Consider the following 12963-nt stretch of genomic DNA (forward strand, 5'->3'; position numbering starts at 1 on the left):
AGAGAATTCTCCCTTCAAAAGCATTCCATGCATAACAAAACAGAATGTACTATGTCCCTCTCCTCTCTCGCTCCTTTCTCTCAATTCTCCCTCTCAGTCTCTTACCCCCCACCCCCCTTACATACACACATGCATACGCAACCTGATGTCTTTTCAACACATTTTCCCCACTAGGTAGGAATCAAAGTGACTAGGACCTGGATAGCAGCTTCATATCCAAGCAGATGTATTTACTTGACTTTGGTCACAAAGACCGGAAAAGTATTCACTTATGTTGAGGCAAAACCAACAATATTGCCTCCATATGGAACACTCTAACATACCACGAAGAGAAAAGATGCAGTAGTCTTTAGGGTTATTTTTTTTAAATTTATTTTTATTGTGCAGCAAAAACACATGATTGATAACATCATGTCTCTGGTCGTTTCGAGCTGATGACATGAGGTACATTTTTTATCAAAATGGTGTTAAATCGCTATCAGAAAACAACCTATGGCTTAATAGGTAAACATGCCATTTACAAAAATCTGTTTTCAATTTGTACAAAAGCTTTATAAATATATATATATAGATAAGGGCCATCAACGGCCTAATGGGGGATAGTCTCTTTTAATGAAACAGCTTAAAAAGGAGTTATAAAGGTGTTTTAAACTAGTTATAACAACTTTCTAACATCAGATTGGTTGTTATGTCACCAGGTTCAATCAATGCTTTCTACTAGCTCCCTGAAGGACCCATTTGGATAATAGTATTTAAATTTTCAAAATGGACAGACAAATAAAAAAAGATACAGTCAGAATTAAAGTAAAACTCAGACGAAATAATCCGATATTTTTGTCTGTAGCATGAGGTATAGTGAAGGAAACAGGAGCTCTATTTTTTACGTTTTCTTTTTTTCTTTTTTGGAATAGAGCAGAAATCATAAAACATAGTAAGAAAAATCGGATCGCATACCAATACACTACAAATGACAATGTCAATAATATCATAATTTTCTATGAGAAATTCTATTACATGGCAGTATATTGACATTTAACTATTACAAATATCCACAAAATAGCAGCAAACACTTTGAGAAAAAAAGGATGGTTTTTCTTTTCATTTTCGTTTCATTTAAAGTCATGAAACTTTGCTGGGAATATTCCTCCATAGCAGCTTGTTGTTAGGAGTGTTAACAAAAAAAAATCTGTCACTGTACAATCAAACCGTTTGCCCACATACCTTATTCCCCCCATCACTCCCCTCCCCATAGCAACTTCAGTTATTTCTTCCAGCTTCAACAATACGCAAAAGACATCTTTGAATTTGTGCAAAATTATTTAAAAGCCTTTTCAATTTTCATTTGATGACAAGGGAAGATTTGAGACATTCCTCTTTTGAATTCTAGTTTTTCCTTAACATTCAGTACACTAAGCCAACGCAATGATTTCAAAGCAATACTTTGAGTGTAGTTTTACTTCACATGCCTTTCAAAGTCGGGCCAAAAAGTTGTATTTTGATTGGATGAAATTACACATATTTGCAAAAAATGTAATTGCAACTCTGAATTGAATGTTTGGAAATATTCACATATATATGAAATAGCTTCTGTCATCATGAAAAGAGAATATTCTGCAATAAATAGTTCTTAGTGTAACTACAAATTACAAGCCTCAGATGCAATTCAAGCAGTTAGAAAAGTCTGTTATCAACTGTCATGAGGAGAATAGGTAGACAGGTGCCTTCTTGCGTGGATGGGACCACCATTTTTCACCGTCTTTACTACTAAGATGTCGGAAAGATGGGGTCCAGGTATTTTAGCTAGACAAATAGATTCGATTTGCCCAAAACATCCTAATATGTCCTGCCATTCCCACATAACACCATGTTTAGAAACACTCTTCATCCCAGAAACTGACGTTGTTCCCAAACCATTCCATTATGTTTAGTCATGTCCCATATGGTTCTTCTCAAAATAGGCAGTAAGGAGTTATTGACCCAAAGTGCTTTTTTGATGGAATGGTTTTTAGATAGTAAGACAGAATTACAATTCGATAAAGACTGTGGACTACGTTAGCTTACATAGAGAGAACATACAGGACGGCTAGCTAATTATTCTGTGGCAGAATGCAATGTTGCAAGCATTCAGTATAATATGATCTAGACTTCCTGCAGATATTTTGAAGTAGCTGTACTTCACTGGTTAGCTTGCTGTCTCCGGAAAGCAGTGGGTTAGCGGTTAGGACAGAGGCCTTGGTAATCCACAGACCTCTGATGACAATTGAATAAGGGCTCTATTCAATTAGTATCGCTGAAGCGTTACAGATTGCGCGATCGAAATGTAAAGGTCATTTCCGATTAAGCCGACATACGCAGAGTTTACAGCCAATGCAGTCTCTGCCAACGCGGGAACATTGCCTTTAAATTTCAATCATGTCGTAACGCTGAACTTCCGCGATATGGATTGAAGAGAGCCCTAAGTACGCTAAACAAATTAACATTGTACGGTTACATTCTCCGTAAAAAAAAAGAGGAGATTAGAAGACTGATTTTCAAAACAACATCTCAAAGTTGGTTAAATGTTGAGGCAAGCATGGCCAAACCAAACTAACCAGGGACAACAAAAACCGCCCCTCCATTAGAAACGGGTTTACCACACCACAAAACGCCTATGTCATCAAACAACTCAGGACTAGCGTTTTACGTGAGAAATTGCAGGTGTATCATGCTCAATCTGTCCAAACAACAACAAAAATACCTAGTTCATTATTCTTATTCTAGTTGTCTATTCTGTTGTACATACAGCACTACGCTTCTTTTTTTATTCTTATTCAAGTTTGTTTTGTCTAAAATACATAATGAGAACCATGCCCGATTGATGCTGCCTCAAACCAGTGAGGGGACAGAGAGCATGTGTACGCATGAAGCCCTGGCTGATCCCTTACAGCACCTGTTAGGAGCCAGACATGACGTTCAGGCCAGACCCTATGCTACGAGCACAGGGGTGTGAGTAGGTGAGAGCGCAGTCAGCGGGAGTGGTGCTGCTGAGACAGTGTCAATCAGCGCGTTCTCTTCTCTCCCCGAAGCCCAATCCTCCATCCATGGCTTCTGCTTAGTGAGCACCAGAAAAGGCTGTCCAACTCAGATGTTCACATCTCTAACGTCCGTTGGCGTGCACGACAGGTCGACCTCCTCGTCCATGCTCTTGGTGTCCGTGGAAACGGTGTGTTGTTGTGCCTGACGGAGACTGGTCTCCAATAAGGACTCGATCTGTTCTTGACACGCCCGTAGACAATCCTGCATAGTGGGGGGGGAGAGAGAGGCATTGTTAGTGATGACATAAGGACTAGTGTTGGATCGTCTCTCAGCAACAAGGACCACTTACAGTCATGGACATTTGTCTAACAGGTGGCTTTTTTGTATGCATATGCAGTATTAGAAGGGTATGACCATGGTACCAATGGTATACTGTGTAGGCTTTAAGGAGCGGCGACAACACACGGAACAGCAGAGGCAGAGTTGCACTCTAGTGGGAAGGGCTGTGACTGTGTGAGGATTAGGTGGAAGAGAATACATCCAGAAAGACTGGAAACCAAATCTGCTAGCACCAATTCCTGGACCCAAAACAATAGGAGCAAAAGCAATTCATTGGGCGAAGGATAAGAGGGGCAGACCCTCAGTCAGGTGGTGGAAGGAGAGCCCTAGGGACCTCATTCTAATGATTACGGTTCTTATTACCTGGATCAAAGAGACCTGTAGAAACTAGAGCCAGACCAGTGGGTGAGGAAGGTTTCAGAAGTTATTCTATTACTACACAATACTTAGATATTATCCTTTGATTAAAATAATAACAATACACGGAACAAAAATATAAACGCAAGATGTAAAGTGTTGGTCCCATGTTTCTTGAGCTGAAATAAAAGATCCCCGAAATGTTCCGTACGCACAAAAAGCTTATTTCTCTCAAATGTTGTGCACAAATTTGTTTACATCCCTGTTAGTGAGTATTTTTTCATTTGCCAAGAAAATCCATCCACCTGACAGGTGTGGCATATCAAGAAGCTGATTAAACAGCATGATCATTACACAGGTGCACCTTGTGCTGGGGACAATAAAAGGTCACTCTAAACTGTGAAACTTAGTCACAAAACACAATGCCACAGATGTCTAAAGTTTTGAGGGAGTGTGCAGTTGGCATGCTGACTGCAGGAATGTTCACCAGAGCTGTTGCCAGTGAATTGCATGTTCATTTTTCTACCATAAGCCGCCTCCAATGTTGTTTTAGAGAATTTGGCAGTACGTCCACCCGGCCTCACAACCGTAGACCACGTGTATGGCGTTGTGTGGGTGAGCGGCTTGCTGATGTCAAAGTTGTGAACAAAGTGCCCCATGGTGGTGGGTGGGGTTATGGTATGGGCAGGCATGAGCTATGGACAATGAACACAATTGCATTTTATCGGTGGCAATTTGAATGCACAGAAGTACTTTGAAAAGATCCTGAGGCCCATTTTGTTAAGGTATCTGTAACTAACAGATGCATATCTGTATTCCCAGGAATGTGAAATCCATAGATTAGGGCCAAATGAATTTATTTCAATTGACTGATTTCCTCATATGAATGTGTAACTCAGTAAAACATTTGAAATTGATGCACATTGTGTTTATATTTTAGTTCAATATAATAATAATAATAATGATACTAATAATAATAATAATTTTGGACATTCCTTTGAAATAATGAGAGATTACAGTGCCTTGCAAAAGTATTCATCCCCTTTGCTATTAAGCCCCTAAATAAGATCTGGTGCAACCAATTACCTTCAGAAATCACATTATTAGTTATATTGCACACAGGCGGGCTTTATTTAAGTGTCACATGATCGGTCACATGATCTCAGTATATATACACCTATTCTGAAAGGTCCCAGAGTCTGCAACAACACTAAGCAAGGGGTACCAACAAGAAAGCAGCACCATGAATGAACTCTCCAAACAGGCCAGGGACACATGTATGGAGAAGTACAGATCAGGGTTGGGTTATAAAAAAATATCAGAAACTTTGAACATCCCATGAAGCACCATTAAATCCATTATTAATAAATAGAAAGAATATGGCACCACAACAAACCTGCCAAGAGAGGGCCGCCCACCAAAACTCACAGACCGAGCAAGGAGGGCATTAATCAGAGGCAACAAAGACCAAAGCAGAGATCGGAGTATCTGTCCATAGGACCACTTTAAGCCATACACTCCACAGAGCTGGGCTTTACGGAAGAGTGGCCAGAAAAAAAGCCATTGCTGAAAGAAAAAAATAAGCAAACATGTTTGGTGTTCGCCAAAAGGCATGTGAGAGACTCCCAAAACATATGGAAGAAGGTACTCTGGTTAGATGAGACAAAAATTGAGCTTTTTGGCCATCAAGGAAAACGCTATGTCTGGCGCAAACCCAACACCTCTCATCACCCCGAGAACACCACCATGCTGTGGGGATGTTTTTCATCGGCAGGGACAGGGAAACTGGTCAGAATTTAAGGAACGATGAATGGCGCTAAATACAGCGAAATTCTTGAGGGAAACCTGTTTCAGTCTACCAGAGATTTGAGACTGGGACAGAGGTTCACCTTCCAGCAGGACAATGACCCTAAGCATACTACTAAAGCAAGACTCGAGTGGTTTAAGGGGAAACCTTTAAATGGTTTGGAATGGCCTAGTCAAAGCCCAGACCTCAATCCAATTGAGAATCTGTGGTATGACTTAAAGATTGCTGCACACCAGCGGATCCCATCCAACTTGAAGGAGCTGGGGCAGTCTTGCCTTAAAGAATGGCCAAAAATCCCAGTGGCTAGATGTGCCAAGCTTATTGAGACATACCCCAAGAGACTTGCAGCTGTAATTGCTGCAAAAGGTGGCGCCACAAAGTATTGRSKKKGGGGGGGGGGGGSGGGGTGAATAGTTATGCACGCTCAAGTGTTCTGTTTTTTTGTCTTATTTCTTGTTTGTATCACAAGAAAAAATATTTTGCATCTTCAAAGTGCGTAACTAGCGTAAATCAAATGACACAACCCCCCCAAAAAAATCTATTTTAATTCCAGGTTGTAAGGCAACAAAATAGGAAAAATGCCAAGGGGGGTGAATACTTTCGTAAGCCACTGTAGGTACTAAAATATGACATTAGGACTGAGTTGTGTCCTGTGTTTGTTATGCAAATATACACAACTGACTTTGTAGTTGCGAGGAAAGTGCATTTATTCATGGTGCCTCTTTCTTTTTTCTTCCTCCTTTCCTTTTGGACTCCACAAGAGCCTGGCCTCCTGCGTCATTGACAAAGGGGACAACGAGCGAGAGCTTTTGCACGTCGTCGTCGACTGCACCGGAGTGAGGGACTGTTCGCTCGCCTCTCATTTCCTGATCCATTCAGAGACAGGGTTTATGACCTGGCTACCTGCTGCTCTACATCCCCTGTCTCTCAGATCTCTCTCTCTCTCTCTCTCCTCTAGCGCTGAGTGATACTAGTAGTAGTACTTTTTGAGGTCGGTTCGGGTTTGATTATTAAAAAAAAAGAAGACAAAATTGACTCCGGTTTCGCTTATTTAAAAAAAAAAAGATTAAATGCAACATGCATTATGGGAGTTGAATGCTGTAACACAGAATATTTTTTTATAAAAAAAATCCCATGATGGTAGTGATTGCCCATTACATCACTTATTAACCATCATTTATTCACGTTACTTTAACAAAATATTTCAGTTGTTGTGTATATCACACTTGTTATATTTGATGACTTTACTACTTCATTCCAAGTCATCATCTCATCTCCATGGAGCTGCTGCCCCTGCTGTCTTACAAAATCACTATTTTAGTTGTTCTTCAAAGTAAATAAGGCACACTTTTATGATTGCTGAATACCATCTAACAATCACTTAGATCATGACACTGACACTTTCAGGTAGAGATACCATGCGAAGTAACTGCTCTCTATCCTTCTCAATAACGCATTCTTCGGGCTCTTTTACATAGCAGGTATAGCAGACATGAGTCAGTCATGGTCACATGATGAGGTAACCCTGCCTACGAACTTCAAAACCCGTGTCTGCCCTCGGCCCAAGAGGGAATTTCCTCTTGCTCTAATGGTCTAAGACGTTGGTTGCTCCCGTGGGAGACCCGGGTAACTGATACTTCGGGTTAATGCTCAGGACTACTCCTCTCTTGTTCTACTGTCACCCCCTCTCCCCCACGAGTCAATAGCAATCTGATCAATAAAAGGCTGGAAATCTGTGGAAAATAAAAGACGGCCATTCCATTGCCCATTGCAAAGCGAGGCAGAATGGTTGCACCTTTACAATATTAGGCTCTCTAGTCACATTTCTAAACTGTATGTTTAAATTCAACATTTTTGCATGAGACTTGGTTGTCCTTGCATACCGGGTCACTTCTGATGACTTGAGACAGGAAGTCAGTGAGTTGCTGGGATGAAAGTGCATCGTCCATGCTCTTCAGATTCAGCCCCTGGACAGCAGCCGCCACACTGCCCGCTGCGATCATTGACGGAGGGTTGGCAAATGAACTTTGACTTCTGGTGGAGAGAAAAGGAAAAGAGAGAAAGAGAGAGAAAGAGAGAGAAGAGAGAGAGAGAGAGAGAGAGAGAGAGAGAGAGAGAGAGAGAGAGAGAGAGAGAGAGAGAGAGAGAGAGAGAGAGAGGAGGAAGAGCGAGAGGCAACAGGTCAAATCCCGAAGCAAGGCATTTGATCACAAATAATTCACACAACAACCTTGTTAATGGGGCAGCTCACTGGCTGCAGAGCGGCAGCTCAGGCCATTGACACGGGTGCGACAACAAAAGAGAGATGACACCCCTGCAGTGAGGGATGAGGTGGAGTGTGGAGGAGGGAGAGAGGGTTGAGAGGAAGGAGGTGGGACGAGTGGGATGGGGCAGCGTAATGTGGCACAACCAATAATGGCAAGACAGAGAGGAGAGAGACACTGTGCATCCAACAGAATCAGAACAGAGAAACCATGCTGACATGTGGCAGTATGCCCTGACTGCTACTGAGGAGCTATGCTGTAGGTCCCAGTCACACTGCCCCCTCCCCCATTACACTCCTATAGCCGTCATCCCCTCCTACTCTCTCTAGCCTCAAATTTGCATACATACAAAACTTTGTCAAGAGCAAGGAGGAGCAGATACAACAAATGACATAATCAAATAAGAGGTAAGACATATTGCTGGAATCTGATGTTGGTGATAAACGATCTATTCAGCCAAGAACTGCTTGATAATCACACAGAGAGAAAGAGACAAGCTCATGAAATGCAGATGTATTCTCCCCAGACCCTCTTCTACCCCCTCCACCTCAAGCCCAAACCCCCTTTCCCCTTCTCGACAGCCTCAGTATGCAATAAATCACTCTTCAACTCGCTTGGCTTGGAACCCTCTCTGGAAAGATCATGTCTCACTTCCTCTTTTCAAGTGCTTAGAGAGACAATAAATCTACTCCAGGCAGGGGCGCTCACACACGCACACGCACGCACGCACGCACGCACACACACACACAGAGGGGCTCCTCAGACGAGGCACATTGTGTGAAACAACAGGTCTAATCACCAGGCTCAGACCATTAATTTTACCATATAATTAGGGGGCCTCTCAGTCTAGGAGACGAGCCCCCTTTACACCCCCCCCCCCCCCCAAAACCCAATGGGTATGGGGCTGGGGCATCATTGTGAGTGAGCTCCCATTGCAAGGGCCTGCACCACAGAGAGCTTAGAGAGGAGGATTGAGGAAGAGCGCTGCGAGATTAATTGAACTCGCATAAAGGCAAGCCAGAGAGCCATTATCCAGGCCCATATCCCCACTAGATCTACCCAATCCTAGCCTCCCTATAAAAGAGAAAGGAAATAAATGCTTGCAACCCTCAAGATGAATGCAGGAATGCCAGCCAGCAGCTGCTCGCAAGGAGAAATACAAGGCAAGAGACTCCGCCGTCTCTGAAAAAAAGGAAGATATAAAAGGGGATACATTTCTTCTATGCTGGCAAGATGAAGGAAGTAAATGAATGTCACAAAGGTATATCAAAGAGTGTTAAAACACACCCCTGATACCGACAATGTGGCAGCAGGTCAGAACTCGTTAAGTGCCTTGAGCTATTACTCAACACAAATAAGCACATACAGGATCTTCAACATGCTTTCACACACACTCCCTTGTCATTCCCTCCCTACCTTATTCTGTTTGCCTGTTCTTTCATACAATTGGAGTTAACTACTGTAAGTGAACATTTGTTAAAAGTGTTCTTATTGAGTCACTCTTAATTCCCTTCCCTTCCAAAAGAGAGGCCAGGACCTTTTTATCTCCATGCCACCAAGAGTGCACAACAGAACAAGGCAGGGCCTAGGCCAATAGGCCCATTCAATCTATTCAATTAAGCACTAACTTCAAACAGCGCATTGAGATAAGTCTCCCCCCTGACCTACCACAAGACAGAGGGCCTTACTCTAACACAAATCAAATGTTTTCGAGGGAAAGCAGTGCAGGTCGGAAACCTATAGAGCAGGACTTCTCTTCAATATAACCTTAAGTAAAACTGCTTGCTATTGGCTTCAGGCCTTCTATTGTGCCGGCTTCTGCTTCAGCTTAGTCCAAAGGGTAGAAATTAGACAGTGTAACAGCAGCTACGTCAAAGTATATTCCCGAAGCATCTGATGCTCAGGTGTCAGACAGCTTCGCAGGGCCCGTTCACAAACGAACACAACTTTTCTGGAATGTGTCCAGCTTGCGTTGTATTTACCAGAACGGTCTACACCAAAACCCAAACCTCGCCAAGTCCAGTGGTTCAAATCAAGTGTAGGGCAAAAGAGAACGGCATAACTGTTACACAAGTACGGGAGTTATCATGCCGTTGACAAACGTCAACTCAACCGCTTGCCTTTGGAAACCCCTCTTCACAGTAGTAATTCACATCGGCACATCTGAAACCCAGGGGACATGTAGGACTACAACCTCCTTTTAAGTTAACAGCATTAAACAGCAACAGAAGAGCAGTCAGCAGTGTAACAACAGGCAGGTGGTGGTGGGACTCCAGTACATACCTGTAGCACAGAGGGCCACAAATGTCTGGGCATGCTTGCACAGGATTTGCTTGGTGTCCTGATGGATGGGTAGCTTGGAGAGGAAGTGGTCTATGAAATCGTGTGGAGTAACTGAGGCTAGATCCCATTTCAGTTTGTTCAATACCAGTAGTTCCATTTGCTGTAGAGGAGATAGGAAGAGAGAGAGAATGCATGTAGTTGGACACCTGCAAGGGTTCAAGAAACCAACACACCACTAGAGGGTGGGCATGCTCCACACAGGCCTATGCTCTGCCACTGTGCCAGGGCCATGACAATGACAATCATTGATGTTAGGGGAAGTAGGTTTAAGACATTTTGTTACAGAATTTCAGTTATTTTCTCGTTTAAAATGATTTATCTCCCAAAGTTAACTTTGGCTAAACTGAAAAGAATCCGCGTATAAGAAATTATAGTTCTTATCACAGTTAAAATATGTCAAAAACACTATACTACATTTTACAATACCGCCTAAACATAATCTACATGTGTTGGTTATAACTGATGAGAACATGATGTGGAAGTCAAATTACCAGCAACTCGCCCGTCCGGATGGAATTGTCTGTGTATATGCACAACTTCTCAGCTGTTAGAGGAATGGTCTCCTTCATTTTAGACGCCAGAAACATGCATGTAGCGCCCAATAACTGTAGCCGAGTCTTCTTCGTGGGTTCAACAGACAAATATCTGTCTAAAAAATTCATAGCTAGGGGAAAAACCTCCTCTTCGCATTTCTGTTCCTCACAGACCTGGAATCAAAAGCGAAACGAGTTAGGCTACACATCCAGTCTATATAGGCTACACATCCACTCTATGGGCCTATATCTCCATAAGCTACAAAACTATCAAAAATAACAAACAATAACACGAGTCATACACGCATGCATATACATGCATATTATGTGCCTGTAAAGGAGATCTAAGACGTTTTGGATAAATAAATAAAAATGGACAGACATTTCGCTCGTGGACACAAAGGTTGATCTCTGCAAGGCAAGCGCATGGCTTGCAGAGCCGTATTGTAGTTCGCCATATTTTCAAAAAACATTTTTAAATATTTCAAATTTGTTTTAGAATGTAACATTGGCATGTAAACATTATTATGCTTTTCTTTTATCGGACAGAAGTGTCATATTCCGAATATCTAAAATAATAATGTTCAAAATGAACTATATTTGTAAGCCGCTAGAAATTGGACAAGCAGCACGCGCACACATCGCATAACAGCATGCAACTTTAAAAATTAATTTAAAATATAAACTTACACACCACGAAAACATTTTTACCCTGTTAATGTTAATCAATGTGTCGTCTTACATAATAGTTCACCTTTATTACATTCTCTCAAAAGGGATAGAAGCCATTAACCAATTTTAGAGGCGACCCTTTGAAACTCCCAAATCGACTTTGATTGTTCGGTTGCTTCAACTCTAAGAACAGTTACGTAGGCAAAATTTTCTTTATCAAGTGGCAACTTAACAACAGAAACAAAGTTTCAATTGCATCCGAGGTCAGTGACTAATATGGAAAATAGCTGCGACATGGTTATTACACATTTTAAACCACAAAGTAGTGCTATAAACCACAAGAAAACAAAGAGGGCGAATACTGGCACTAGTGACGGCATACAGTACGTGTACATTGACATTAATTAAGAAGGTAATAATACTAAAGTGTAACATTTTGTTCACACGAATATAATCCGAGGGGAAATTTGGCGTCATTTGCAGCATGTGTCAGGTAAAAATAAGGCTCAATGAGTCACACAGACAACCTCGAATTAAGTCCAACGTTTAAGCTATCGCTGGGTGACTAATGTAATAAACACATGACATGAACAACACAGGACAAGCAATCGTTATAGTTGCATGGTAGTAATGTATTTTGCCTATATTTCAAAGGGCATAGACCAGTGACATGATTCAGATAATTGAATGTTATGGATCTGTTAGAAAGGGTTTTTTGCACAAACCTCCAGCATCCATGTAGAAACAATTCTCCTCATGCAGGGTACAATCTCTTTCTGTACACATTTGAAGTAGTTCGTTGCGGGGAGATAATTGTCTTCAGCTTTTAGCATAGTCTGCAGAACTCTGTCGTTGAGCAGGTTCGAGTCTTGGTAAGCTCTCCGGATGGTCTCCACTTCACAGCACAGCAACTGGTGTTCCATCCCGGCAGTCGCTTGAGCAATGAGAAAGACAGAGAGACTGAAAGAGAGTCTGAACTATTGCTTCCCCAAAAGTTCCGTGGATGTTGCTTTGCCTCTGTCTGCTGCGACTGCTGTGTCGAAGCTCTCAGGAGGCGACCAAACTTTGATCAGCTTTCCTCAATAAACTCCCCTCCCCTCCGCGCACTGGGGAAATGACGTGACTGTTGTTATGTAGGTTGGTTATGGAGCAGATCAAAGGCAGCTTCGACGTGAGTGAGAGAGAGAGAGAGAGGCCCAAAAAGAGAGGTCCGCCTCAAAGAAGGGGGCACGTTTTAGAACGCTATTCCACATAAGCTTATAGTCCCTTCCCATCGCCGCCAGCGTATGGGCTATTGGAAGTGGGAGGTCTCAGGTCCGTTTCTGGAGGCAGTAGACTAGGCGAGGGACTGATTGTAGCTACTGCGAGGCACCAGTGGGGGAAGCAGAGATGCTCGGTGGCTGGATTGGAGGACTCATGTAACCCTTATTGTTCGTGTGGCCTCTTTTTTACCAATGCGCAACAAGGACTTTGCCTAATATTAACTAGGCCTACAAGTACAAGCCTAGTAGCCCCACCCACCCAACAAAAATAAGAAGTAGAGGAAGGAGGAACATAGGCTAATAATAGCGTTATTAGTTGTACAATTGTTTTGTATTGTCAGGTATTACTGAACTGTTGGAGCACCCGCGAT

The 12963-nt window shown here is 42.4% G+C and overlaps 1 protein-coding gene across 1 annotated transcript; it reads right to left on the minus strand.

Annotated features, from left to right (window-relative positions):
* Positions 1–355: 355 nt before the first annotated feature.
* LOC111952420 (G1/S-specific cyclin-D1) lies at positions 356–12628 on the minus strand. Its single transcript, XM_023971066.3, has 5 exons — positions 12056–12628; positions 10617–10832; positions 10062–10225; positions 7402–7543; positions 356–3276 (listed from the first exon to the last, which is right to left on the minus strand). Exons 1-5 carry the CDS (start codon positions 12251–12253, stop codon positions 3121–3123), a joined length of 876 nt encoding a protein of 291 aa, XP_023826834.1. The 5' UTR covers positions 12254–12628; the 3' UTR covers positions 356–3120.
* Between the last annotated feature and the right edge of the window lie 335 nt (positions 12629–12963).

This window comes from Salvelinus sp. IW2-2015, linkage group LG26, assembly GCF_002910315.2.
Source record: "Salvelinus sp. IW2-2015 linkage group LG26, ASM291031v2, whole genome shotgun sequence".
Classification (NCBI taxonomy): domain Eukaryota; kingdom Metazoa; phylum Chordata; class Actinopteri; order Salmoniformes; family Salmonidae; genus Salvelinus; species Salvelinus sp. IW2-2015.

Bases quoted from the DNA above. Each gene is read 5' to 3' on its own strand.
- LOC111952420 (XM_023971066.3), bottom strand. From the start codon at position 12,253: ATGGAACACCAGTTGCTGTGCTGTGAAGTGGAGACCATCCGGAGAGCT. The intron at 10,833-12,055 runs GTTTGTGCAAAA...TTTTGATTCCAG, and splicing joins TTTCTACATGGATGCTGGAG to GTCTGTGAGGAACAGAAATG. The intron at 10,226-10,616 runs GTAATTTGACTT...TCTCCTCTACAG, and splicing joins TCCGGACGGGCGAGTTGCTG to CAAATGGAACTACTGGTATT.